This window comes from Vespa crabro, chromosome 18 (genome assembly GCF_910589235.1).
Source record: "Vespa crabro chromosome 18, iyVesCrab1.2, whole genome shotgun sequence".
Lineage (NCBI taxonomy): Eukaryota > Metazoa > Arthropoda > Insecta > Hymenoptera > Vespidae > Vespa > Vespa crabro.
Genome location: NC_060972.1, coordinates 5,019,866 through 5,047,666, shown reverse-complemented (window position 1 = coordinate 5,047,666; position 27,801 = coordinate 5,019,866). Strand labels below are relative to the sequence as shown.

General features: G+C 40.6%; 1 protein-coding gene across 7 annotated transcripts in view; it reads left to right on the top strand.

Annotated features, from left to right (window-relative positions):
* Positions 1 to 22,218, top strand: part of LOC124430313 (glutamate receptor 1) — a 130,367-nt gene extending 108,149 nt beyond the window's left edge. For 6 of the 7 annotated variants that reach the window (XM_046976671.1, XM_046976673.1, XM_046976675.1 and 3 more), the window contains 15 exons: positions 3,822 to 3,954; positions 4,629 to 4,749; positions 5,894 to 6,058; positions 8,897 to 9,106; positions 9,635 to 9,742; positions 9,835 to 9,945; positions 10,041 to 10,161; positions 10,232 to 10,326; positions 10,868 to 11,091; positions 12,308 to 12,520; positions 14,433 to 14,631; positions 14,738 to 14,982; positions 15,868 to 16,114; positions 16,199 to 16,273; positions 18,190 to 22,218. In XM_046976671.1, the coding sequence (XP_046832627.1) occupies positions 3,822 to 3,954; positions 4,629 to 4,749; positions 5,894 to 6,058; positions 8,897 to 9,106; positions 9,635 to 9,742; positions 9,835 to 9,945; positions 10,041 to 10,161; positions 10,232 to 10,326; positions 10,868 to 11,091; positions 12,308 to 12,520; positions 14,433 to 14,631; positions 14,738 to 14,982; positions 15,868 to 16,114; positions 16,199 to 16,273; positions 18,190 to 18,264 (2,342 nt within the window). In that variant the 3' untranslated portion in view covers positions 18,265 to 22,218. Of the gene's footprint in view, positions 1 to 3,821; positions 3,955 to 4,628; positions 4,750 to 5,893; positions 6,059 to 8,896; positions 9,107 to 9,634; positions 9,743 to 9,834; positions 9,946 to 10,040; positions 10,162 to 10,231; positions 10,327 to 10,867; positions 11,092 to 12,307; positions 12,521 to 14,432; positions 14,632 to 14,737; positions 14,983 to 15,867; positions 16,115 to 16,198; positions 16,274 to 17,215; positions 17,271 to 18,189 lie in introns of all 7 variants that reach the window. The other variant, XM_046976672.1, reaches the window with a different exon arrangement.
* The last annotated feature ends 5,583 nt before the right edge of the window (positions 22,219 to 27,801 follow it).

The following is a 27,801-nucleotide window of genomic DNA, read 5'->3' as shown; positions in this document are numbered from 1 at the left end:
CCCTCTACATTTTGCTCTTCTGTCTTGTCAAAGGGCGCACGGCAGGGTCTCTCTCTCTCTCTCTCTCTCTCTCTCTCTCTCTCTCTCTCTCGTTTCGACCAAGTGGACAAAGTTTTTAACGAAAAAAATTAGACGATGTAATCCTTTCATTAAGCTCTAATCTGTTTCGCATGACAGTTACCTTGAAATACTTTTTCCAGATCCCTCGTTAAGTGACATCTATGATACTTCTAGCGGCAGTATAGGTACTTAAAATGTATCAATTTCAATACAAAATACAAAATGCATGTGTTCTCTTTTGCGAACGAATAAGCTCGTTTCTTAGAGAAAGAAGATTTACGGAAAAGTGCGCATCGTCGTTGGCTTCGCGACGCCGATGGACTTTAAAATATAGCCAGGCACGTTTGGTTGGATCTCGACAGTGACAAACGTTCTCGTCGTGGCTCGACGCATCTCATCCATAATTCTCGCGTCGACCTTTGGAAATGAAGGTGCTCACCTTTTATCTTATCGTAATTGTGCATCTCAAAAGCTTCATATTTTTCTTTTTTGCTCTGCGTGCATGCGACGAAAGTGTTTCCAAAGTTCGTTCAACGTTATTAAAAAATCGCGAGATATTATCGTACAGTCGATGAATAGGCGAGTTCATCAAGACGAAGAAGGAGATAATGCGGTCTCCTTTTATCCAATCCCTCGGCCTTCTCTCTCGTCAGGGAAATTATTGCGAGGGCAAGTCGCATCTTCGACGGTAGATTTGAAGGAACAAAAGTCCGAAAAATTCTGAAGACTTTTATCCTTTTCTCTCTCTCTCCCTCTCTTTTTTCTATCTCCTCCTCCTTCTTCTTCTTCCTCTAGAAACGACTAATAGCTCGGTTTTAAGGTGAGTGTAATGCCGCTTCCTCGAGGGATTAAAAGAGGGAGCGAATATCCAAGATTGCCCTCGGGATGGTTACGAGCTGGGACGCGCTAATCAGTCCGTACTCTGTTATTCGGACTAATCAGACTCTTCGGGAATCCTTGTAACGATGTTCCTGCCTCTGGCGGTGTACGTGTATCCTTTGGGCGAGCATGACTACGCACTCGCGATCATACCTTACCTATAGCTATGCTATGTGTGTGTGTGTGTGTGTGTGTGTGTGTGTGTATAACTCAAACAGAGTGGATAGATACCAATGTGTTTCGTTTTTTTTCTCGAGATCTTTGCAATAGCACGTCAGTTTTCACGTTTCACGTAGATAGTATCAGTCGTAAGCCTTTTTCGACTCGATCGAGAATTAAATTAAATCGGCGCACGTATTTCCACGATAATTAACATTATCCGAGATGGATAACGTTAGTAAAGGTCGCTCGACTTTTTCAGCCTACTTCACCGTTTCGCGATCGATGTCCTTTCTCGGAGAGAAGAAAAATATAAACAAATTTGGCTAGAGGTGACCCAAGCCAAATCTGACAAATGTAAAGTTTTACGTACGATTTCGAAGCAAGACTTTCTCTTTAGGCTCGGAAACATGCCGGACGCATATTCGGCTTGTACTCGATCGCTCATTGTCATGGCCGCGAGAGGATGAGATGCTGCACACCTAGTCGTATCTATTTTGACATTAGTTTCCATCGGTCTTGGTGGTATTCCCGTACCACACATATATACGTACGTACGTACGTACGTACGTACACACACACACACACACACACACACACACACATGTATGTACGTTCGCACGTGTGGGTCTGAGAGGGTGGAGAGAGAAAGGAAGAGAAACCGCAAGCCTCCCGTATGAGGCGGCAGACAGGATTGTTCGCATACCGTGCCAGACGAAATGGCGCGTTTGTCCCTCGGGCCATCTCTGCGTCGCCAGCAACGCCGTTGAGGGTCGTCTCCTCATCCTCGATCGTTCTATCCACGCGCCAGCTATGCGATACCCCGCATAAATTTCATTGCCTCTCGATTCTTTCCGTCTATTTGTACTTTTTTCTCCCTTCATCTTTCGAGGAGCAAGAGAAAATCACGTATGCAACAAGATACCTACGTTCAATTTCATTTCTATTCCAAGGATTTCATTGCAAAGCTTGCAATTTTGAAGCAATCGCAAAGTTTACGATTACACGAAAAAGTTGATCTCATTAGCGTCTTCTTCGTATAATTTTCACTTGGCAATTATCCTTTGATAAATCGACAATCTATGATAATTACGTTGTTACTCGAAGAGCTTGAAAGTTTTAATCCAATCTCTAACGTCGTTGTAAGGCGATTTAACTTCAGTTTCGATTCGATTAATGAATGTAAACACGTGCACCGGTATTCCTCCATAAGCTATAATTTTTTCTTCTTTTTTTTTCTTCCTTTTTCCTTCTATCTAACTTATGAATCTCGGGAATAGTATTCAAAGATAGAGATCTACGTATATAAAAGTATTATGCTGCGAATTAGCTTAGACGAGTAGAAGCTGACGTAAACGTAATTTGTCTTAACCTTAATCGCGTGGTCCGTAGAGACGATTAGCATCGACAACGTGTCGATAATTAGTCGCATCGTGGTGCGCCTGCATGTTAAAGCGAAAGCGTAGAATATTATAGAATTCAGGACATATTGGATGTCGCTGACTTCCTGCTTGTTGACGATTTCCAACCTCTCTGGGTGCGGAGTTTCAACTTCGATTACCCTGTCGGCGCAACCGACGTTCCGCACTTTTTCTTTCTTCGTCGGCCGCATTCGAAATCGTTAGTCCTCGGGATCGTCGTACGTTCGATACGCTCGATACTCGTTAAACGCATCCTAACTTGTAATGGATTTTCGACAGATGCGACTTTGGTGACGTTAACGTAATCCCTTCCGTTCGATAGCGAGTCCAGCGACTCGTCTCTGAGCATTATAATATCACATTTGTGTGATATTTTCTAAGTTACTTGAATTTTTAAAGATCTTTTCTTCTCGTTGTACAGCTTAAGAAAAAAAGACGAGTACATTTTGAAGGAGTTAAAAATAGATAACTCATTTATTACGAAAATTTATTTGAAATAAATCAAAAATTCATCAAAAAACTCTCGTTGAAGTAATACCCTCGGGAGTAAAGAATAAAAATTCACGTTTTCGTTCTCGACGCATTTAGAAAACGCTAGTAGTTTTTTGGGTCAGTTACTGATGTAAACAGAGAGGGAAAGAGTGTCGACACGCGTGGCCAACATCGTCGAAAGAAGGCCGAGCTCGCTCGCGAAAAGTTCAAAGCACTCGTCGAAATACAAGCTGCTTAGTGACGCGCGACTGAGTTATCACCATCACCACCACCACCACCACCACCACCACCACCATCACCACTTCACCGAACGACACAGTCTGCAATTGCGCCTTTTTGCTCTTTAACGCGGTCATCGATTTCATCCATTGCGACCACGATGCGAAAACGAACGAATAAAATTGACTAGACCGAGCACGAAGAAGCCTCGTTGCAGGCAAAAAGAATAAAAATATCCAGTCTGCGTTTCTTTAAGAACGTACAATTTAATAAAATACTTTCTCTTTCCTTTGCATTCCGTGCAAACGGATGCGTTTGCATGGAAATACGACTAACTCGATTTGCCGTCGCGTCGAGACACGCAGCGATACTTATGTAAGGACAAACGACGACGAAATGAGCAGAAATGCATTCTCGAAGAAGCAATTAACCATAAATTAGATATATAGTTTAGAATTTTTTACTAGACGATTTAAAGCCGTCGTCATGTCGTTGATACTATCTATAGGCGTTCAATTTTGCAGGATGAATTTGTCGAGTATCGACTTCCTCCCAAATATCACACCCCTTTTTTCTTTTTCTTTCTTTCAGGTCTCCTAAGGCTGCAGCAAATTTATCAAACGCTGAAGCCTGGGAACGAGTCTTTTCAAGTGGAAACCGTCAAGAGGATACAAAACATGTCCGAGGCAATCGATTTTCTCCGAAGTCTCGAAGAACTTAATCGGTAATCGGATATATTTTTCTTTTTTTCCTTCTTTATTTTTTTTTATTTTAATGCGACATTAGTATCGACTTTAATGCATACCATGATCGAAACTATTATTTTCGAATGCGAGGAAATTCCGTGCCGGGTCGCAAACGCGTTTCGTCCGCTACGTTTTGCCGAGCAACTATCGCGCGTCCGTTCCGCAATTTACTACCGACCGATGCATTTGTGGTCGGCGTGCTCCATTTACGCGATGCAGGTAATCAACGACTGGCCGTAACTGTGAATTCGAATCGAGTATAGGCGTATGACACTTAACGAAAATAAGCATAATGCAGATATAATCGATGTGGAGCGATATCCAGTTTTCCTCTTTCTCCTTTTCTTTCCCTTTGACGGAGAAACCATAGCGGTCGTTTTAATCCGTATAAAAAGCAGTTTGTCGTTATCGACGCGTTGAGTACCATTTCATGATAAGCAACATTTCATTATACAGTTTATTTGAAGTTTATTTGGAACGTTCCTCGGATTGGATTTAATGTTATCGATTCGAGGCAAAATGATCGCTAATAATGAAAGTAATATGTAGTATAATAATTATGAAATAAGTGAACGTATTAAGAAAATTGATAATTAATAAAAGAGATTGGAAAAAGAATTGAACAGGTTTATTTATTATCTACCTGTTTCAGATGGAGCAACAAATACGTGGTATTGGATTGTCCGACGGACATGGCCAAGGATATCGTGGTGAGTCACGTTCGAGACGTCACGCTTGGAAGAAGAACGTATCATTACTTATTAAGTGGACTGGTAAGTCTAGAATTACACAGATTTACGAATTATAATAGAGAATATATTTGATCTTGCATTCTTATTCCTTACGATTGATCGATCGTTTCTTTTATTGTTCGTAATTACTTACGTATTAACAGCGATAAAATTGTTCGTCCGTGTAAATCGCGTTACGCTTAGAAATGGCAACAATTCGTTACGCTAATTCATCGAAGAATATTCACAAAACCTATCTATCCTTGAGACCATACTCGGCTCGCGTTTAATTGCGAACGCGTCTGATATCGACCCGTTTTGCGACATCTCTATCGTAATATTACTCGCTTACACGTAATTAGCGTTTGAAGCTAACGCGAAAGAAACTATAATAACAAAATATATAACAATGGATCTGTCTCGAGTTCTTTTTAATACGAGCATTATAAACGAGTATTATAATAAAAAATTCCATTTCTTGAAACGTTATCGTACAAATTCTACCGATAGCCTTAAAGTTTCTCAACGTAAAGCTCTTCACGTACCTACACAGAATCCGTAGTTTCGTGTGTACGATTTAGGGAGGCAGTTTAGCTTCTGTTTAGCGGTTTGAAGCAAGTTACAAGGAGCAAGAGCCATTACGCTCTGTACCACGCTCGAGATACCGGCAATACACTTGTCCGTATATATCTAGTTTTGCCTCCTTCTCTACACTTGTACCATCGTCATTCACCTTAGCCCCGTTCTACAGACATTTACTAACCCTACGACGCATCGTTAAACGCATATAGATTTCGATGATTCTCCTCGGTTGTGTCATGAAAAATTGACGAGATGAACGAACGAAATAGTGTTTCTCTATTTTCCTTTTCTTTTTTTTTTTTTCTTACGATAGGAAAAATCAAAGGTGGTAAAGGGGGAAAAGAAAAGAGAAGAAAATGAAAAGGGCTCGGTAGAGGATTCGAAATTCGTCGCTTCGAAAAGCGTACGCTTTAATAGACGCGCCTAAGAAACGTCAGATCAGAAAAGGGCAAACGAGCTTCCGGTAAAGAACTTTCCAAAGTTTCTTTTTCGGTATCGAAGCGGATATTGAAGTAGCACATTTTCTCTGTTTCTCTCCCTCTCCCCCTCCTCTCTCTCTCTCTCTCTCTCTCTCTCTCTCTCTCTGTTCCTCTCGTGTAATCAGATAATGGACGATCGATGGGAGAGCGAGGTGATCGAGTACGGAGCCATCAACATCACCGGCTTTCGCATTGTGGACGCCACTCGACCTCACGTCAAGGATTTCCTCCTCGGCTGGCATCGCCTCGATCCTGTCACCAATCAGGGGGCCGGTCGTGAATCCATTTCCGTACGTATAAGCACTGCCATTTCTGTACGTTTTTCCCTCTCTAAAAGATTCGCTTTTATGTTTTTATTTAAAACCTTTTCATTTAATATTAACAGGATACGTTTACAAACGAATTTTATTTCATGCCATGTTTTCGACAGCTTTTTATACGAATGTTTCGTTCAAAAAATTGAACCAAAATGTCATAGTAAAAATTGATTTGTATATGCTTTATACGGAGAGTTACAAAAATGTGAATAAAAGCTGATATTAATAACGTTTGCAATTCATATTTGGAGTGTTCAAGAGGAAAATAAATTAGTTGAAAAACATTGCTATTATATTTGGAAAAATTACACGCAAAATCGTAATGACATCTGATCAATAAAATCAATGTTTTTTTCTCGATGTCAGACACGTATCGAAATTAGCAAAAGACGTCATAAAAAGTTTTCTTCCATGGCTTTTCAATGAATTCAATTATGTCCATCTATCTTTCTTTGCCCTCTTTCATCTCTTTTTATACATCTTCAACGCACTCTCTCTAAGTTTCTCCTTCGCTCTGCCTTTTCGTTGAAACAACTTTACATTCTTTCCTCCGTTTTGTTTTTTTCGTTACTTTTTTAAGATACATTCATATAAGAATCGATCCCTTTGCTTTACTTTTATGACTTAAGAACGCACTCGATCTGGATGCAACGAATTTGCAACGAAAGAATTTCACGACAACTAGAAGACAAACTTGCGTCAAGTTGTTTTTACGCCTTACACTTCCGCAACAGAATACGTCAACAGATGCTCGTACTCTTTGAGAATAATTTTATTTACATAGAAATATGTATACGATCCCACGAACAGGTAATTACCAACTAACGCGGTCTCTTTCTTGTCATTTGGTGTATTTCATTTCTTTTTTCACTTTACTCGGTCGAAAACAAAAGGCAAGACAGAAACGTCTTGTTTTCACCGAACTAAAAAATTCATAGCGCAGAGAAATTGTGTGTGTGCGTGCGTGCGTATATTACTCTAAAGGTACCTAGGATCTCGTTTAAATAAAGCAAATAACCTCGCATGTCACATTGATGACGTACGTGATGGTATTAAATTCATTTCAGTTCAGTACACTACTCGTTCTCGTTTCTCTCACCTTACCTCGTAGTTTTTTCATCTTCCCGCTTTCCTTTTTTTCTTTCTTTTTGTTGCCACGTTTGTTTTCCTCTTGCTTTTCCCCTTTGTGTGTATCTCTCGAGAGGAAACTCGTCTTCGCGCTAGCCAACGACCCTCGAGTACCTTCGAGTGGTCCAATTTAGTCTCGAGCGACCAAAGTCTCGTCTTACCTTGTCTTCGACTACTTCGCATAGCCCAATGCCCAAGATAATACGGCAAAAGTTTGATTTCTCGTAGAAAAAGAAACGAAAATCAAATAAACTTTCCCGGCCGTGCTACACGCATACACATACGTACATGCATACCTGCATCGAATAAACAAACGTAGATTGTTTACATCTAGTGCATATACATGAGAAGAACCAAGCCATTTTTATCGTACGGAATTCAGCCCGCATATTCGCTTACTCGTTACTCGTGTCCTCGAAACTCTGTTGCGCATCCGATAAGTACTATTTTTCAACGGATATACATCAACTCTCAAATATGTACAATTAAAGTAGATAAAGAGAGAGAGAGAGAGAGGGAGAGTTAAATATTTTTTCTTATTTGTTCATTTAACCACTCTTTCATGGGATATTCTAGTTGGCAGAATAGAAATAATAAGATACTTTTTTAGATTACTTTCTAAAACTATTTGAAGTGATAATTTATATCTTTGTTTTATGTCTTGTTTTAATTCAAAACATTACATTATATTCAAGTTGCAAGGCCTTGATGCCAGCTAAGCGGAAAGCGAATTGGCTGCTGACGCAGTCGCTTCTATGAAAATTATAAAAAGATTCTTATTCCGTATGAAACACGTTATAACATTAACCGAGGTCAAAAGGAAAAAGAAATACTTCAGAGAGATGTAAATGGTGTTTTTTTTCTTTTTTTGTTTTTTTTTGTTTTTTTTTTTTTTTTAATAACATAACTAGCACGAAATATCTTTCATTTTGCTTGTAGAGATTCTTAACTTTAGATATGAAATTTGTAGAACGTACTTTAGCGTTGTCGAACGCAACAGTCTAATCGTTCGAAGGTAGGAAAATGCACAAATTTATATCTATTGGCACAAATATCGTTTTCGTAATAAAACGTATCCATTCGCTGGAATCTCTCGTGGACTATCCGCAACGGTATGTTAACAGCAAGGATATCCGACGCGATCGAGGGTAATATCGATTTGGCAGCATTCCTTTCGTAACATCGCCGAAGAAAAATACGCGCATTGTCGTGAACGCTTTTCTCAGCAAAGCCAAGAGGAATGGTCGTGCTTGCCTTCGTCTTCTACGATAGAGTACGAATTGGAAATACTATAACGAATATGGTTGTTTACTAAGACGTTCGCAACACAGAAAAGGGTGAAAGCTCTAACTTGGGGAAAAAGAGATAACGTTCGAGATCTAATGCAACGATTATCGTGCACGATCTTTATGGTCGACGAGAATAGCAACCGTACTTTCTCAACTTTGGCTCGGTATTCCTTCTTTTCCGTTCTTTCTACGCGAGAATCACCTCCTGCGTTCGAGTATTAGATTCGATCGTAAATCGAATTTCTATACGGATGTCAAAGAGTACCGACGTTCTTATCTCAGAAAAGGAAACCAACAAACGATTATTCGCGAATATGATTTTCTTCTCCCTTGACTTAAAGTTCCGCTTTCGGTATCAATTGTTTAATTGCCGGCCATTATTTCCCGTTGTCAGGCGCAAGCGGCCTTGACGTACGACGCGGTGTTCGTTCTCGTCGAAGCGTTCAACAAGTTTCTCAGAAAGAAGCCTGATCGGAACAACGTTAGACGAACCGGAAACAGCAGTCAACCAACGAACGCTACGAGATCTCTCGAGTGCAATTACAGCCGTGATGTGGTCACGCCATGGGAACACGGCGACAAAATATCAAGATTTCTCAGAAAGGTACGTGTAAAAAGGTTGATGTTATACTTGGCTGCTTTTTTTTTTCTTTTTCTTTTTTCGAATATAAAATATACGATTAAGGGTACTTTTCCTAAATCTCAAATCGACCAACGTGGTCCGCAAGATCGGGAGACGACGTGTCGAATTTTCGAAAGGAAAGCCGTACGTACGTTCCCGCAAATATCGGACAACCGAAAATACCGTGGACCTCTCCACCGACGTATTCCTGGCACTGACAGTAATTGCCGATGCTTTCGACTACTAACGGAATTCCTTCGAGCCTGTGAAATAGTCGGTATACGGATACCCTTACGTCCAAAGTCGCTTCCCTCGTGCATTCTTCGTGATAACGTCGAGCATAAAAGCTGTCGATATCAGGCAAATCGTTACCACTCGTGAAATCGGACCACGGCGAAACGTTCTCTCCACGAAGAGGTTTAACGATATAGAGAGATCGAGCTAACGATTTCGTATCGTGTATAGGTAAGGATTAGAGGATCGTTAACTATCGATATTCCTTGCTTTCAGGTTGAAATCGAAGGTTTAACGGGGAAGATACGTTTCAACGACGACGGACGAAGACAAAATTATACGCTTCACGTGGTCGAGATGACGGTCAACAGTGCCATGGTCAAGGTATAGAAATTTTTTAAGCAAATTCATTCCCGTCTAGAGAAGCGACTAGTTAATTTATTCGATGTCATTTCTTTTTTTTTTTTTCTTCTTAGGTAGCCGAATGGACCGACGAGGCTGGATTTCAAACTATAGCTGCCAAATACGTAAGATTGCGGCCACACGAGATAGAGAAGAATAGAACTTACATCGTTACGACGATCGTGGTAAATTAGAGTTGCTTTAGGAATATAAATAATTGTCATCGATCGTTCGTCATTGTCATTGTCAGATAAATTTGGCACGTTCGCTGATTCAACAGGAGGAGCCTTACATCATGAAGAAAAAGTCTGAGAACGGCGAAGTACTCATTGGAAATGACAGTTACGAGGGTTATTGTAAAGATCTCGCCGAGCTCATAGCTAAAAAACTTGGCATAACCTGTACGTATCGCGTTACCTTATAAAATTCCAACCAGTTCTTTTGGAATTCTAAATTTGTATAAATTTTCAGACGAGTTGCGGATCGTAAAGGATGGAAAATATGGGACCGAAAATCCGGACGTTCCCGGTGGTTGGGACGGAATGGTCGGTGAACTCATTAGAAAGGCGAGTATCAAAATACCCGCGTTACGTAATGCGGATTCAATGGAAGCTCATATCCTGGAAAACTTTCGGAGAAGAATCTGTCGATTGACTCGTTCTAATTCGACTCCCTGAACGAGTTGGCTATTGATCCTTTGCAACTTTTGGAACGGCAAAGGGGCTGTTTTACCCCTAAGTTGAACGTTCCCGCGACATCCAGTAGATGACTCGAGCTTGCAAGCTCTCTCTCTCTCTCTCTCCCCTTTCTCGAGGCAGAGAGTATCGAGCTACATCTATTGGATGTTATTATAAATGAAAATACTGAAGTGAAAACGTTGGAGTCTCTCGGTGATCCAACGTTGGTATTTCGCGTTCGTCGAAAGCAAACAAAGCTTTTCCCTTTTATTTCTTGCATTTTGCTGTCTAAAAGAATAAAGGATAGGAATTCGTTTTTGAAATCGTTTTCGTTCTAACGGAGATTTTAACGGAGTTTCTACGTTCGACGCGTTGAAGGTCGTCTATCGCAAATTCTTCTAATCGTCGTAACGGCTTATGTATATTTCAGGAGGCGGATATCGCCATCGCTCCTATGACGATCACATCGGAGCGCGAGCGCGTGATTGATTTCAGCAAACCCTTCATGTCTCTCGGTATCAGCATCATGATAAAGAAGCCCATCAAGCAGAAGCCAGGGGTCTTTAGTTTTCTCAATCCGCTGAGCAAGGAGATCTGGGTGTGCGTCATCTTCTCTTACATCGGAGTGTCCATCGTCCTATTCATAGTCTCGAGGTGAGAGACGATAATACTGGAAGCCTTCGTTCTTCCCTCTCTTCCCTTTCTCTTACCCCGTTACACGTACGCCTGTATGTATCTCGAATACAAAATCCGAGCGTCCTCGTAGGGTATATAAGTAGCTTCTACTCCCCGGTAGATAAAGTCCGCACGTAGTCGGACTTGTTAAGGAGAGTTCGACCGTATCACGGCCATAAACCCCACGGCAAAAATAGATACACAGTATATATATGCCCAAGGACTTTTTTATATTTTTCTCTTTTTTCTTTTTCCTTCTTACTTTTTTTTTTTTTTGGCACCTCCTACTAATCTCGTTGACGTATCAACGATTTTACCTCTATTCGCACAGTCTAGCGGCATTTTATCTAGTCACTTTGATCGACTCAAGATGTTTCGTATTCGGTAGCAACGCATTCTATTTCAGTCGAATTCACTTTAAATATTACGCACATAGATTTTTCATATATAGCATAGTTTACTTCAACGTTGAAAAAAGAGATAGAGTATTCAGTAATGGTGGATGACTGCGGGCGACAGAAACTACACAGTTATCCCGGTTAATTCCATTGTTTGAATAGTTGTTCATCGCATTTTCCTTATTTTATCTCCGTATCTATTTTATTTTCCTCTCTCTCTCTCTCTCTCTCTCTCTCTCTCTCTCTCTCTCTCTCTCTCTTTCCCTCTCCGCTTTTGTATTTTCTTCCTGCTCGCCCTTTCTCTTTCATACGGAACGTAATTAAACGACAGTATTTTTATTTCCTTGCCATGAGAACGTGGTGCTTCGTAGGAGCGCGCCAAAGTACTGCAGTTACGTGTAGAGGCACTGCAATTACGCGTGCATTTATCGCAATTCAGTGGTCATATTATGCCACCGTCCGGCGATAAATTCGCGCTGCTTTTATTTCAGGCCGAACGCGAGGTATTTGCGTTCCTTATCTCTCGCGTGATTCTTTCCCTAATGAAAGTAGGTTCCCGACGATAAATGAAGTCGAAGATCTTGATAACATATTATAGGCAATTTTGTTGTTAATACGACGTTAAGGTCGATCGATATTGAACGAGTCGACGCACTCTTTTTCAGACAATTCCTTTTCCTTGCCTCTTTCTTTAATTTTCTTTGTCTCAATCGTATTCTCAAGTATACCTACATATAGGGAGATTGTATCTATCTCTCCTATGTACCTCGTTTGATTGCGTACAATCGACCGCACAGGTTTTCACCGTACGAGTGGAGAGTCCTGACGATCAGCGGAGGTGGTGACCCAACGATGGCTGGTAGAAATGATCCGAGCCTTCAGCATCCTCACACGCCTCAGGGTTCACCACATATACCAACGTCCAGCATGGCTAACGATTTCAGTATCATCAACAGTCTGTGGTTCGCTTTGGCTGCGTTCATGCAGCAAGGCTGCGACATATCACCGAGGTAAGCTTTTTTTCCTTACTTAAACTTTTTCCCATCTAAATCCACCAAAGATGTAATCTTGCAAAATAGTTTGATGTCTCGTTCAAATGCCATTAAGTATCCTAACTCTTTCGATTGGAAAATTGCATATTTTCAGTAGACGCAAATTCCCCCTCGGTATCAGAGCAAAAGATTAATTAATATCGTCTAGTTTAACGCTATTTTACTTTTGATATTCCATTCTCATTTCAAATAGTCTTTACAGTCTTCGCGGAGTTAATTATAGACTTTCTGTCTTTCGCTCGCCATTTTCATCTTTCGCCGAGCGAGAGGAATATATGTATAGATATACATATAAATGTGTACATAAAAGCGAGAGGAGAGAATAGCTCTCTTTGAGCGAGTCAACTCGAGCGTATACTCGGTTGATAGGATGAATCGAGTAAAATTCAAAGCTCTCCCTTTCGGCATTTAAAATCTTCTATATAAACGTTCCATACTCTTTTTCTCTCTTTTGCACATAAAGATTTTCTTTATCGCCACGAAGACGTTATTTCTGAATAATTAGCGAAGAATCTATCTGGTTACGGATTATGAAAAGCGATGACTTTCGGAAAAAGGGAATAATGATAAAAAAACAGTTGTATGTGAATAAAACATTGTCCATATCATATAAAGAAAATTCTCGTCGCAATAAAGCGAAAGGAATAAAACAGGTATAAGGAAAAAGAGCCATTATTTATTTAACGCAATGACGAACGACCGTTCTCCCTGATTCGATCGAAATCTCGCTGTTTCTTTTTCTTCCCCTTTTTATCGTTGGCCTTGCGTATTATAATTCAACGGAGAACTTTGCAATCGGTACTACGACGAAGCTGGCGATCGTTCGCGAGCGTTCATTTAAATGAGCGTGTTGTTCGTGCTCGAATGAAAATGTTGCTCGCGACACGCGCTACCGAGGTCGTACGTTTCGATTCTCTTCCAAGCGTTTACTACCTTCTTCCTTCGTTTCTCTTATTTCATTTTCTTTCTCGATCGCAACTTCAAAGGTTTAGAGCGCCGAGATGTCTGGAGATTTCGATTAAATTACGAATTAGAGAAAAGGTTAAAAATTGTAAGTGCGATGTCGTGATCGTTCGTTTTATCGATCGAAAAAAGAAATGGAGAGAGGAGAGTGAAGGAACGTTCGTTAGCGTTCGAAAAAGTTCGACTAGGAAAGAGTTATATAGGTCGAAAGTTCGAAGCTGCTCTTTTTTCTTCGTTGAAACCTCGCAAAACGTGCTTTTACTCGAGCTTACAGTGCGTGCGCATACCTGGCACTTCTAGCTCGTCATCCATGCGAAGAGAAAGAGAAAAAGGGAGAGAGAGAGAGAGAGAGAGCGAACGCGTGCTCATTTCGAAACTAGGTCTCAATTAATTTACATTCCGTCGTAGTCGAGTGGCCACCATCGCGACCGCCACGAATTTAACGCGGCAGGCTCCTTGATTAATGGTTTAAATATTCCCGTGGTTATGATATGAATTGTAAATTTTCCGGAAACTTATGCATCCGTCGTACACCCTCTTCTCTCTTTCTCTCGCTTCCTCTCTTTTTTCTTCTCGACGATCACCCTTCCTCTTATAAGGAGAATCATCCGTTATTAAATATGACTGAATATTCTTTCGCATAATCGGATTAGGGTCTTCCACTTTTGGCTCGAAACTTGGAGAAAATTTTGCGGATTCGAACGAATCCTTTGTGCTACGATTTATCGAGTCCCATGAATTTAGATATTATTTTATAAGAAAGACCAAGACAAGAGGAAAACGAACGAACGGACGGACGGACGGACGGACGGACGAATAAAGTAATAAAATCTGCCTGAGATATCGATCGAGTCTATAATTTTCATTTTGATCAATCTTAATCTTTATCGCATCTTTATCGACGCAGGTCGATATCCGGCCGAATAGTCGGCAGCGTTTGGTGGTTCTTCACTCTGATCCTGATATCGTCCTACACCGCGAACCTCGCTGCCTTTCTAACGGTCGAAAGGATGGTAGCTCCAATAAATTCGCCGGAAGACCTCGCTTCGCAAACGGAAGTACAATATGGAACGTTGTCTCACGGCTCTACGCGGGACTTTTTTCGAGTAAGTAATCGTACGATCTACAAAGACGAACGATGCCTCCCCATGACGTTTCAAATATATATTTGATAAATAATAATTGCTTCTTCTAACCCATGTATACCCGTAGAAATCTCAAATCAGTCTATACAGTAAGATGTGGGAATTTATGAATTCGCGCAAACAAGTCTTTGTTAAAACTTACGACGAAGGAATAAGGAGAGTAAGAACGAGTAAGGGAAAGTACGCTCTACTGATAGAGAGTCCGAAGAACGAATACATCAACGAGAGATTGCCCTGCGACACAATGAAAGTCGGACGAAATCTCGATGCCAAGGGTTTTGGTGTTGCGACTCCGCTCGGTTCTCCTTTGAGGTAAGCTTTTCTTTTTCCATCAATTTTTTTCTATTAGATATTTCAAATCACATATTTCGATAGCACAAACGTGATTCGTTCCTCTCAATTTTAAACTCGCTGGTGAGAATTGAAGAAACAATTAACGAGGCGTTAAGAGGAAAGCTAGTATATTTCCTGTTGGCCACGGTATTTTTTTGGTATCCTCCGGAGAGAAGGGAAGGGTCGCACGCGTCATTACGTTCAATTAGCATAGAAAAATGTGCATACACTTCTTTCCATATCATTACCTTTAGAGAACGTTCTCAACTTGGGAGCGTACTTTGCTTCCTTTTATCGTATTTCGCTCATCGTCATTTCTATCGTTCTTCCTTGAAGAAAACTCCGAGCGAACGTTGAAAGGAATTGTTTTATAATCGGTCAAATATATTTACCGTTCTTTTATTCTGTTTATAAGGAAAATGAATTATTTCTTCTTTTCTTTGTTCGTTCCTCTTGATTTCTTCCTATTTTTAATAATGTAACGTCGATTTATCCCGATTCAAAAGCTCTTTTCCCTCTCTCTTCCGATTTTTCTCGTTTGACTTTGTTCCGCGAACTTGGTTGAATCTAATATTCTTGGAACCATATGTTATTTGCAAATCATCCTCTCCTCTTTCGCTATTACGCTCCTATCCGTTCATCAGATTTATCTTAAAGTCATCATGAACGAGCTTTTCCTATATACAAAAGGTCTTTATTCTTTAACCAGAACGATCGTTAGGTCGATGCCAATCGAGATTAACTCTCTCTCTCTCTCTCTCTCTCTCTCTCTCTCTCTCTACTATGAAATCACGTAAACGTGATCATTTGAAATTCGTTCGAACGATCAATAAATTCTTTTCTTTTTTCTCTCCAATTTCACAGAGATTCCATCAACTTAGCCGTGCTGTCATTGAAGGAAAGCGGAGAATTAACAAAGTTGATGAATCGATGGTGGTACGATAGAACGGAATGCAGGCACGGCGACAAGCAGGACGCTTCGAGAAATGAATTATCTCTCAGTAACGTCGCTGGAATTTTTTACATTCTCATAGGTGGACTTCTCCTGGCATTGGCCGTCGCTCTCCTTGAATTCTGTTACAAGTCGCACACCGAAGCTACCAGAGCGAAGGTACTCGTATCATTTTATCCAAATTGATCATCGTTCTTTATTATTAACTCGCGAGTAAATTAAACTCGTTCCATCTTCTTTCAGATACCATTGTCGGACGCAATGAAGGCAAAAGCCAGACTGACGATCGGTGGTGGTCGAGATTTCGACAATGGCCGGGTGAGTCAGCATCATAGCTCGTTTGAACACGCATACAATGCCAAAACGATACACACACGATTGGTAAAAATGGTCGAAGAGAGAAGAAAAAAATGCTTGATCGAAAAATTTCATGAAAGAAATACGTTCTTCCTTTACTAATCAAATACGATGAGTGCTCCGATGAAAATATGCTCACTGAAACGTTTCTTCCCTCTTTCGATTGATAACACTTCAACGTCTCATAACGAAGGATGAAACCTTGAGAGAAGTGCCGTATTTCTTACACGTGTATATATGCATATATGTATATACTAAACGAGGCAGTCGATGTTACTATTGGAAATATTTCCTACTCGATAACGATCAAAAAGAAACAATTTCTATTAATTTACTAAGGTCTCTATATCGTCTCATAAGGAAAATGATATAATATAGTGACAAGATCGGGTGCCTCCAACGGTATATGTAAAAACATACATACATATATGTGTGTGTGTGTGTGCGTGCGTGCGTGCGTGCGTGTGTGTTCGTGTATATACAAGTTAGATACACATAGAGTACGCTTGGCATGCAGTTAGCAGCGTATAAACGTTAACACACACTCGTTTGGTCGGACCAACGAGTATATATCCGTTATATATATATATATATATATATTTCTGAATGATGTCGCGATTGACATCTCGATGGTCAATTCGACGAAAATGTACAACGTCGAAGTCGATGATGATGGAACGAGAAGACCCTATTAACTTTTGCATACTGTATATATGACTATATATATACTTATATATCATTAGCATACGTGTATACATTACGCATAAATAGATTTCGATGCGTGCAATGTGCGGCTGGCTGGATGTATTGCGCTCTTTTTTTCTGTCTCTCTTATTCGACGATTGCAGGAGGCGTATAATTGCTCGTTTGCGCATTTCGTTCTACTTTTGTTTTTGTCTCTAGTGGTACGGACTCCAGAGTTAGACGGAGGATGCATGCGCCTTTCCCGGGACCATATGTGAGTACTCTCGCCCGTTCATTTTAATCCCACTGTCTCTCTCTCTTTCTCTCTCTTTCTTTCTCTTTCTGTTTCTCTCTCTCTCTCTCTCTCTCTCTCGCTCTCTCTGTCTCTCTCTCTCTCTTTCTGTCTGTCTCTGTTTTTCTCTTTCTCTATCTATCTATTCATATCAGTTTTCTTTAGAGCTTTCCGTGTTCACATCATTCGATCTCTACGTCCTATCGTTTACTTATTCGATGTGCTATGTACTTTGGTACGTGATATATCGATTACTTTACAAAATGAGAATAAATAGAGGCGAATTTTTCTACGATGTCGGACGGTCCACCTTTCCTTGTCCTTCGCGTATATATATATATATATGTGCCTCGATAAAAGACGACGATATATCGTTTAAAGTTTTACACGCTTTATATCCTGAAAATCTTTTCCCAAGCAAAGATCGAAAAGTTTAGCTTATTTGCGCATAATTCGCATGGCTTCGAGCAAGCTCTTAGCGCGTCACGAGTGGAACATTTTATGACGCATTGCATGTAGCTTTTAATGATCGTAAGCTTCGTAGAAAAAGAAAAAGAGAGTATATATGTATACAAACACGAAACTGTTTTTCATCTAAGATTTTTCACATAAGAGGAAAGATCTCTGTCGAATATTCGTTCGAGATTTTTCGACGTCGAGAAGCCAGAAACGTTCGTGTGAAGTAAATGAAATTTTCTCAAAGAAAACTTCAAAATGTATAAGAAATTTGAAATATACATTTTCTAGTAGTAAAAGTTGTTTCGCTCGTATGAATAATGGCTCCGTTTCTGAAAAAATTCCCTTAGAAAGAACGATTATGAAGAAATGACTTCCCACGAACGAGAAAAAATTTGTTGTTGATTGAAAACGAAACGAATTGTGTTAACGAATGAATTTTCAGTACTACGCCCCAGCAAACGCGATTGGGACTACCGAGGGCGACCAGGTGCACAGCAATACGCATACTCAGGTGTAAGTTACTCGGACAGTTCGGCAGGTGAATCACCAGCAATTTCGTTGCCGACTCCACCGCCGCCGCCATTAATGGCTCCGCCGCCGCCGCCGCCTAGAAGACCACCGAGAAGAAGCGTCACCTTCGCAGACTCACCACCGAAGAGCCCGAAGAAGGTTTTCTCGAGGTTTCCGCGAAGAACGTCGAGCGTCGCGACGCTAGACGTTGCGGTTCCTTGGACGCCGGTCTCGCCGCGACACTGGACCATGCGCGACGGTAAACCCGAGTACGTCACCTGAATAAATCAAAAGAGAAATAAAGATGAGCACCTAACGCTAAAAAAATATGCCGAATTTCCGAAGGAAGATTCAACAAGTTTTCTTCATCTCTCCGTTTTCTCTTTCGCAACGAATATTCCTTCTACCCCATAGAGCAACATTCCTTTACAATTATAAATCGAAATCACACCGATACCGATCAACGAGAAATCTTCAAATCTAATTGTTAAATACAATTTTTGATTTTTTCCTGACGTTACATTCGATCAAATTAATAATTGATAAGTTCGTTACCTTTACGATCCCGTTAGAGTTATAGTAAAGAACGTTGCTTTATGGCGATTCTTTCTTTTTACATAAAATTACACTGCCAAAATTTATGGACGAAATACACGGCGTGTGTTCTTGCGATGTGTTCATCATTAAGCGTGTCATCGGAGAGATGAAAACTGAATCAACGTTCGGAAATGCAATATTATTCTCCGTGTCTTCGGACGAGAACGCGTTTGTAAATTGTAAATAATTGTATGAGAATCAAATAGAGAAATCAAAAGAAATCGAAAAAATCGAAAATTCTATAGTAGTACGATGGTCCTGGGGTGGGTGCATGTGCAACCATATAATAAAATGATACTCGTCATATTAACTGCCATTAACAAGAGAAGAACAAAGTAAGATATCAATGGGAAAAATAATATTACAGAGTTAATGGTATTAACTCTATAATATTATTCGACGTACGCTTAGATCCTTACGTCGAATATACGCTGATCGCAATGTCAGCGAGATCAAAGAGAAGGGGAGAAATTTAAAGAAAGAAAAAAAGGAAGAGGGTCGAGAGAAGCTGTCACGTGCCAAAATAATAAATACGACGGAGGACGAACCGTCTCCGATCGTGACACGAATATACTATTACTATTATTATTATTATTATTATTATTATTATTATTATTGCTAGTTATTCTTATTGCAAATTAATTAACTACTTCAGTATGGTATACCAGTGCAAACTATTTTGTGCAGTGCGAGCTTGAAAAGAATCGCGTACCCCCGTTGGATCCATGAGAATTTTTTCACTAACAAAGTGTATAATCACGTCGAGCGTGTGTGTTGCGAATGTAATAGTCTATACATTACATAAAAATATATACCTATAGACGTTTATTAAAGGTAATATGTATATGATCGTGCGAATTGTGTGAGTGAGTGAGAGAGAGAGAGAGAGAGAGAGAGAGATAAACAGAATAGAATGAGCGTGAAAGAAGCGTCGTGCGTTATGTTTTCTGAATCGGGTGAGTGAATTTAGATTGATCGTGTAATGGCGTTATACGAGTACTTATATCGATCTTCTATGCGATCTCGTGGCAATCCGAAAATTCGACGTAGCTCTTAAAATAAGAGAAAATGTCTTCTTTCTTGGAATTTCTGGATTACTCGTTTCTAACGAATTAAAGGGAAGAAGCGATTCTACGTCGGTCCGGTTCGTCGAGATCCCCGATTCCAAAATTAATCATCAAGGCCAAGGTTTTAGTGCCAAAAAGACGATATCTTACGTCGTGCGGAACCACGCGTTCGCTATACTGTCCATTGATTTATAGTCGTTCGAGCTGTCGCACGTAGAGTACGTACCTACTTGATACATCGTCGAGAACGCAAACTTTTGCGGACCTTTTTGATTCCGTTCGCGATACGACGCTCTACGTTTTCTTTATTTATCTTTCTCCGTCTTTTCACGGAATATCCGTCGAAGCAAGGGAACCGGACGACGAAAGAGATCGAACGATAAATTCGGCATGAGCCGCGACGTGTGTAACTGAATATCGAATATTGTTCGCCAAAAATATGTACACGATCTGACAAAATACCATTACGTTTTTCCAATGTAAATATCGTCGTTTATACCAAAGAAAAAACGAGCGAGATATCATTTTCTGTGGGACGTTCGCGAGATCTTTCTTTTTTTTCCATCTTAACAACATTCGAAGAGTGAAAAATCGAAGATAATCGATTTGATCCAGTTTCATGCGTTGCGATCTAACTATCATATCGTCAGATTTTCTTATTACGATTCATTGTTATCTATCAACGATTAATAAACGATAGATAACATACGTATCGGTTTAAAGATAGATCGTTAAAACTAATGATAAACGTCGTGCGTGATGTGTTTAAATAAGCGAAAGAATAAAAAAGAAAAAAAGAAAAAAAAAAAAAAGAAAAACGAAAAAAAATGAAGATACGGAGAGACTCGTCCGGAAAAGACGATAATAACATTGTCACGATTACCTTGACGCAATGCCAAATTATCTCCGTGTGTGCGCGTATACGAGCGTACTTGTTTACGTGCAACGAGAGCGAGAATACGTCCGATTACGTAAGCGAGAGGATCTTCGAAGATTGCTAAAGAAAAAAAAAGAAAAAGAAAGAAAAAACAAACGAAGTTATTTATCGGGATAAATGCAAAAATGAGAATTGCAACAATGTAACCCACGAATAAACGAATATGAATGTTGCTCTATTATAAATAGAAGAATTTTCTGCTTCTCGGAGCGTCTCGCTTACGTAGGAAGCTACTACGTTCGATGCTCGATTCAGAATGACAAAGCATTGTAATCGTCGCGTTGTTTTCGTCGTCATTGCGAACGATTTCCGTGTTGATGTTCATCGTAAACTTTTTCTATCCTCTATTTACCTTGGTGAATAAACGCAAGAATAAAATGCGAGAAAAACACAGAGACATACAAAACAAGAAAATCCCCGCGTACCGTCCCAACGCGCCGTTGCGAAAAGTAATTTATGTAATTTTCTAAGAGCCAACATCATTTCTTTCCATGACGTTCCTCCTTCACGCATCAACTACCTTTGTTCACTTAAATAAATATCGTCGGCGAGTAAGAGTCTCCGCTTAATCGTGCAGATTTTCAACCTTACCCGTCTAAGGATAAGTGTAAACATTGTGGGATAATCGAAAATGATGAAAGAAATTATATAACTGATCGGTCCAGTAGCAAAGCGGGGACTGACACAAAGCGCAATTCGTTTGCGCACTCACATCCGGTATGAGTTAACATGCGGATGGAATAAAACATTATTTTACATATTCCTCACCGTTGTATCTTCATGTAGCTTCGATATTTAAAGAAAAAAAAAACAAAAAAGAAACAAAAAAAAAACAAAAAAAGAAGAACAAAAAAAGGACAAAAAAAACCAAAAAAAAACCAAAAAAAAAACAAAAAAAAAACAAAAAAATACCCTCAATCCTTCGACAGTTTTGCCGAGACTATCCCGCTTTTAACATCACTTTTAAGAAATATCCAAAGTGACGCGATCGCGAAGAAAGACACGTAAAGAAGATGCATTGTGGAGACAAAAAAAAAAAAAAAACGAAGAAACAAATTTAACAGGACATACCTTCGGAACGGAAATACGTACTTAAAGAAAGAAAAAGTTAGTATCGTTGTGAGGGAGAATGGATGTGTCGAATCAAAGAGAAGACAGAAAGCAAGAGAACAAAACTAGCGTCTTCCAGTTTGTCCATTCCACTTGTCATTGCGTTTTATTCACGCTTGTTCTTCGATTCGAATATCCTCCGTCATCTCCCGTACCAATCCGTGGCGTGATGCGATGAAAAATCCCTTGTAAACCGTTGTATATCAATTAAATTTGTCACAATACAGGATCGTTTATTTAAACGTAAAAATCTTTCTCCTCCTATCCTCTTTCAATCAATCTCTTCCTTTCCGTTAGTTTAAACTTCATAATCGACAATTCGCAAGCACAGAATCATACACTTTTACAATAAATTAGTCTCTTTTGCGCGAAATGAAAAGCGTAAGAAAAAGAAAGGAAAAAAAAAAGAAGAAACAAAGGAAAAGAGAAAAGGGTACGTACGTACGTTCTTACTTCAAGTCGTGGGACTGCAGTGCGGAACCACTTTTAATGATTTATGCAAGAGACAGTCAGAAATTCTAGCGCACTTTTGTAGCCGGTTTTATGCCGCATTATACTCGAACGCAAGACCATATAAAGCAAACAAAGGAAACAAAAAAAAAAAAAAAGAAAAAAAAAAAAATAATAATAATAATAATAAAGTTGTATGGTCATCTTAGAGCCATGTTTAGCGATAATCTAGTATATTTGCACATCATTCGGTCGACGCGCGAGTCGCGAGTTATTCTGCTCCGCAAACATTCATAGTTTGCCTCGAGCAAAGTATTCCCCGAGTTTCTTCTATCTTCATTATCTAGTATCGCCGAGTGAGGCTACTTCAAATACACTTAACGCAGCTCGACCCAATTTACCTAATTTTGCACCGGCTACATAATTTTTCTCCTTCTCGGCAAATACATCCCTTAGATAATAAACACATCGTTCTGTGTGACGAAATTTAGGTGATTTCGCGTAGAGTACATCACAACGACGTTCTAGCCGATTATCTAATTATATTCGCTAATTATATTCGATAAATGTTAACGATATAACTATAGTTACTTAAGAGCACCGATGACGTCACCGGAGGGCTGACGTCCGCGACGGAAATAAATATTAATATTCCATGAAAATTCGTGTGCCCTGAATCTATGCGAATGCGACGATATTTTATAACGTGCGATATCGGTCACGAAAAGCGTAAAAGCTATTGCGTTCTCTTTTTATCGCCTACGACACGTACGTACGTACATACGTACGAAACGCCGATTGTCTGTCTTGTTGAACAACGTCATAAAAGGTTGTTGCGTGTGAAGGATCATAAAGAGACGCGCGCACCAATCAACCGCTTCTAAATCGCAACTAATGCTGCTAATGATATAAATAACGCGTCAACATATTATAACCGTTTCCAAAGTTACCGTCGTTAATATGGTACGCGACACCCTCTCGTTATTGTGTAATAAACTAAGAAAAGGTTCCTTCAACCTTTTAAGGGAGACGAAGCGAAGAGAAATTAACACCCAAAGTGAAAAACTCGTGTTGCTACGATGAAAAATTGTTACTATCCGTAATCATCGATATTAACGATACTACAAGGCAATACATCGCGTTAACAGCGAAATTTAGTACGCTGTTAACGTCCAAACGATTAAATATTATCACGTTACTCGTGTAATTTAACTTTCGTACTCGCGTATGTCTGTCTAAAAGATATCCGAACAATAAAGCCTGTGTCAGATATTATTTTTCTTTCGGGAAAATGTTCATACTTGCGAAGTCAAAGTGATTAAAAAATGATGATTAAATTAACCGACGAACGAAATCGATGACATCGAGAAAGTGTAGGTAATCGATATCGGTAGACGATCAATTACGCTTCCATGCAATTGGTTACATCGGAGGTGGAAACGACGTCATAATCGAAGCTCGCACGATGCAAGCTGTGCGCATAGGTCGTTCCCTCTTGCGTCGAGAGCGCCGCACCTCCAAAACTTTTCTCTAGAAGAAACGACCATCGCTATAACTAGCGTCAACAAATCTGCCTCGCCCGTGTCGATCTTATCGAGACAATCTCGATAACGAAAAAAGAAATAAAAGTAAGAAGAAGAAACTTTTAGTACGAATTTTCCTTCGTACAATCGAGTCTAGCAAGTTTTTGCGTTGAATCAACGAGACCAAGTAGGATAGCCGCGAAGAGTAAGGAGAGGGCAAAGGAGAGAGGGATACCTCGAGTCCTTTTGTCGTCTCTGGTTGATCGGGCGTCGGTCCGGTCGGCTGCGAGAAATTCGACGCCTGCGCCAGAGCGTTGTTTATATCGGCCGGCCGCTACGCGCTAAGGCGCGCGCAAGAGCGAGAGAGAGAGAGAGAGAGAGAGAGAGAATAGCGGTGGCTGTGGTGGTGGCGGAGGAGGACTGGGCTGAAATGGAAGCTAAATATAGAGAGGGTTGCCAGGTTGCAGAAACAGCCGCCGCCCCTTTGAGTACTGGGACGGCTCGGGCCGCGCGAGGAGGGTGCGAAAGAAGGGGTGGCAAGGTCGCGTCATTGATCGAGGGTGGAAGGGGTGTCGGTGTGACGCTCCTAATGACGTCATAGCTCGCTACGAGCTCTGCTCGAGGCGCGCGCCACCACCACCACCACCACCACCACTACCGAATCGTGTTCGTTGCCTCGCCCTGCTTCGACTATCCTGCGCCTCTTTGCTTTGCTCTTCCTTGCTTTGGCCCAGTTTTTTTTACTTTGCGCGGCACTGCGTTGCGCGCTGGACGAACAGATATGTTACTCTCTCTCTCTCTCTCTCTCTCTCTCTCTCTCTCTCTCTCTCTCTCTGCCTCCCCTCCCCTCCCCTCCCTAAGCCTTTCTCTCTTTTACATTACCTTTACGCATAAACCTTGATGAAAAAAGAAATTACGCGGAGAATAGAAAATCGAGCTTTATCCGCTTTACGTCTTTTATGCGCGTTTATTTACGAGACGGAGAAAGGTTAAATAAGTTTGCTCATTCTTTTCTATCCCTTTCTTTCCTTTTTTTCTCTATTTGGCCTGCTTTGCCTCGTACTTTAGTTTTTATCCGTCTTTGCCGCATCATTCGTATATTCATCTAATATCTTTCATCGTCGTCGCTATCTGCCGGAGACTCGAGAAGAAAGGAGGATCGAGTTTCTAAACGAATTGAAATCGTTTCTTTTTCTTGCTTGTCTTTCCTGCATCTCCCTCAAGGAAAACGTATTTTCTCACGGCGAATGAACATGGCGAGCTACGAACGAGAATGACCCGAATTTCGATCGGGTGGGTGGAAAGCTCGCGACGGTGCTCGCGGCCGTGGCTCGCTCTTCCTTTGTTCCAAACGATAGTCCGAACGATTATTCGCGCCGCTCGATCCTTATCGTGCGAATTGGAATTCGTCCAGATATAGGCATTTAAGCTTTAACCGGTCGTGTCGAGTGGTTTCGTTAAGGTTAACGATTTCGTATATGCCGACCTGCCCGATTATTGCAAATAAGAAATATCATGAAAGAATCTTCTTCGTTCGGCAAAAGGAATTAAATTAAAGAGATCGAGCATAATAACGAGAAATCATGGGCACGTCACATTGCGTTACGATCGTTTAGGACGACCCTCGATACTCTTTCGAGCGTATCGAACAAAAAGAGAGAGAGAGGAATAAATTAATATTACGAACGATTACGCGCTCGTTTGATCGCATTGAGGCGGCTTTTCAAAATTAATATACAGATTCTGATGGGAGATTATTACGCGCGTGGAGAAACGTGTGAGTTGGCGCGTGTACGCGCGAAAGGGGTGTGGCGCGGGACGCAACACTTTACGAACCGCAATCATCCACTGTTTCTGCGGGCAACGACATTGTCGGATTAACTTGATCGTCGATTAAACCTCCATTCGTTGTCGCGCCTGGGATATTTCATTATCCCGCAACCAAAATCTCGCCGTCCGTTTTCGCTCTTCATAATTAGGACTCTTGTCGTATTGCATTTGGGACGAAAAATGTTTTATATATATATTCAGTGAAAATAAATGAAATCGTTAAACTCGTTACGAGAGAATGGAATTTCTAAATGTTTTCTAAAGATTTTCTTTGCTCATTTTCCTTCTTTCAAAAAGATTTTCCGATGGAAATCAAATAAAGAAGCGCGTAGAGCAAATAAATTCCATCGCGCGAGTAACCCGTGACCATTAAATCACGAGTCACTGCCGTCGCATCCGGGAACATAGAAACGCGGCTTTGAAACGCTAGAGGAATGAAAATGTAGTCGAGCCCGAGATATGTCACGTTTAGATTCGCGCTAACGATAAGATACTCCTTCCTACGAGAGACGAAAAATCGTATGCAAGTTGAAACTCGTCTAAAAAGTAAGAAACTCGAGACGCTGAAAGTATGAAAGTAATAGATACGCTAGCCTTTTCCCCTTGGAAGTTAAGAATCGAATGGCTTTACTTCTATCGAAGCTCCCCTCTCTCTCTCTCTCTCTCTCTCGTTCTCTTTCGCCTCGCGTAAACTTGAAAAAACACAGGCGACGTTTTACCATTTTTATTTTCACGCTCGTTCGACGATCCTTCCGCACGTATTCACCTTTTGCGAGTTCGACGATACTGTGTAACTACCTACTTGGAACGTTTGCGAAAGGATGGTTAAAAAGCAAGGTAAAGTAGGAAGGAGAAATCGACGGAAGGGAAGCGACACGCATCGCTGTTCGTAGATGGAGAGAACGGTAGGAAGGAATCCGCGAGCGATAAACTCGAATGGAAGACCGTGGCTGCGGTACACGGCTACCGATATCCCCGTAGCCGTATTGCCGTATTCCGTAGCTTTTCCAACGCCAGTTTGAATCCTGGTAAGTTTCACTCCGTGACGGGTATAAATTATGCCGGTGGCCTATTTACATGACTGCCATCCTGGTTTCTCTCTCATTCTGCCATACTCTGCAACGTCAAACTCACGTACTTGCGCACTCATGAACTGAACTTGCTAGGATAGATTGATAGATACTTGTTTCTTTTTAATAGAATCTTAGGAGATATTATCGGATGGTGAGAAGAGTAATGTTCAAATAATATTTTTAACAAGCTACGCTGAAGAGCCTTTGTCTTAGCTGTCAAAAGGAAGAATAACGTATGAGATGTGAATGCGATTCGCGATTCAAGCGAATAAGTTCAAACGTAACATCGAATCGCGTTTGATTTTCTTGCGGCACTCGCGAACGAAATCACGAGTAATATTAGAATCTACGTATAAGTATCAATGTATATCAACGTATTTGCCGGTGATATTTCTTAGAGGAGGAAATAAAAATGTCAAGAATAAGAAGGGAGAAAAAGTAGAAGACGGTATATGATATAACGAGAAGCGATGGAAAATCCTCGGACATTTTTATTCATCGAAAATTGGACGAAAAGTGACAGAAAGATGTTCCGAGGGAACGCCTTGTACTCGGAGAAAAATAATCATTTACGCTTGTTACGCGAGTGGTATTCATGGAAAACGAACTCGCGTTCGTTTTTAAAAAGGAATGGAGAATAGAGGGGAGATACTTTTCTCACCGTCCTTAAACTTTTCCGCAACGCAATTCCCGTTACGAGCAATAGGATCGGGGCATGAAGGAAGAAAAATAAAAGGGTGGAAACAATAGAAAGGAGGAAAATGAAAGAAAAGAAAAAGGGAATTAACCCTTCGGGGTTTGAGTCTCCAGAATGTCAAATAGAGATTGATTATCGCTTAATTTATTAAAATACGCTAGAAACGAAAGATGAGAACTATGATGCACGAAGCGCATCGAAGAAATAATAATCCGGAGAGGTGCTCTTGCAACCGAGCATTTTCGAGCGACGTAAACGAG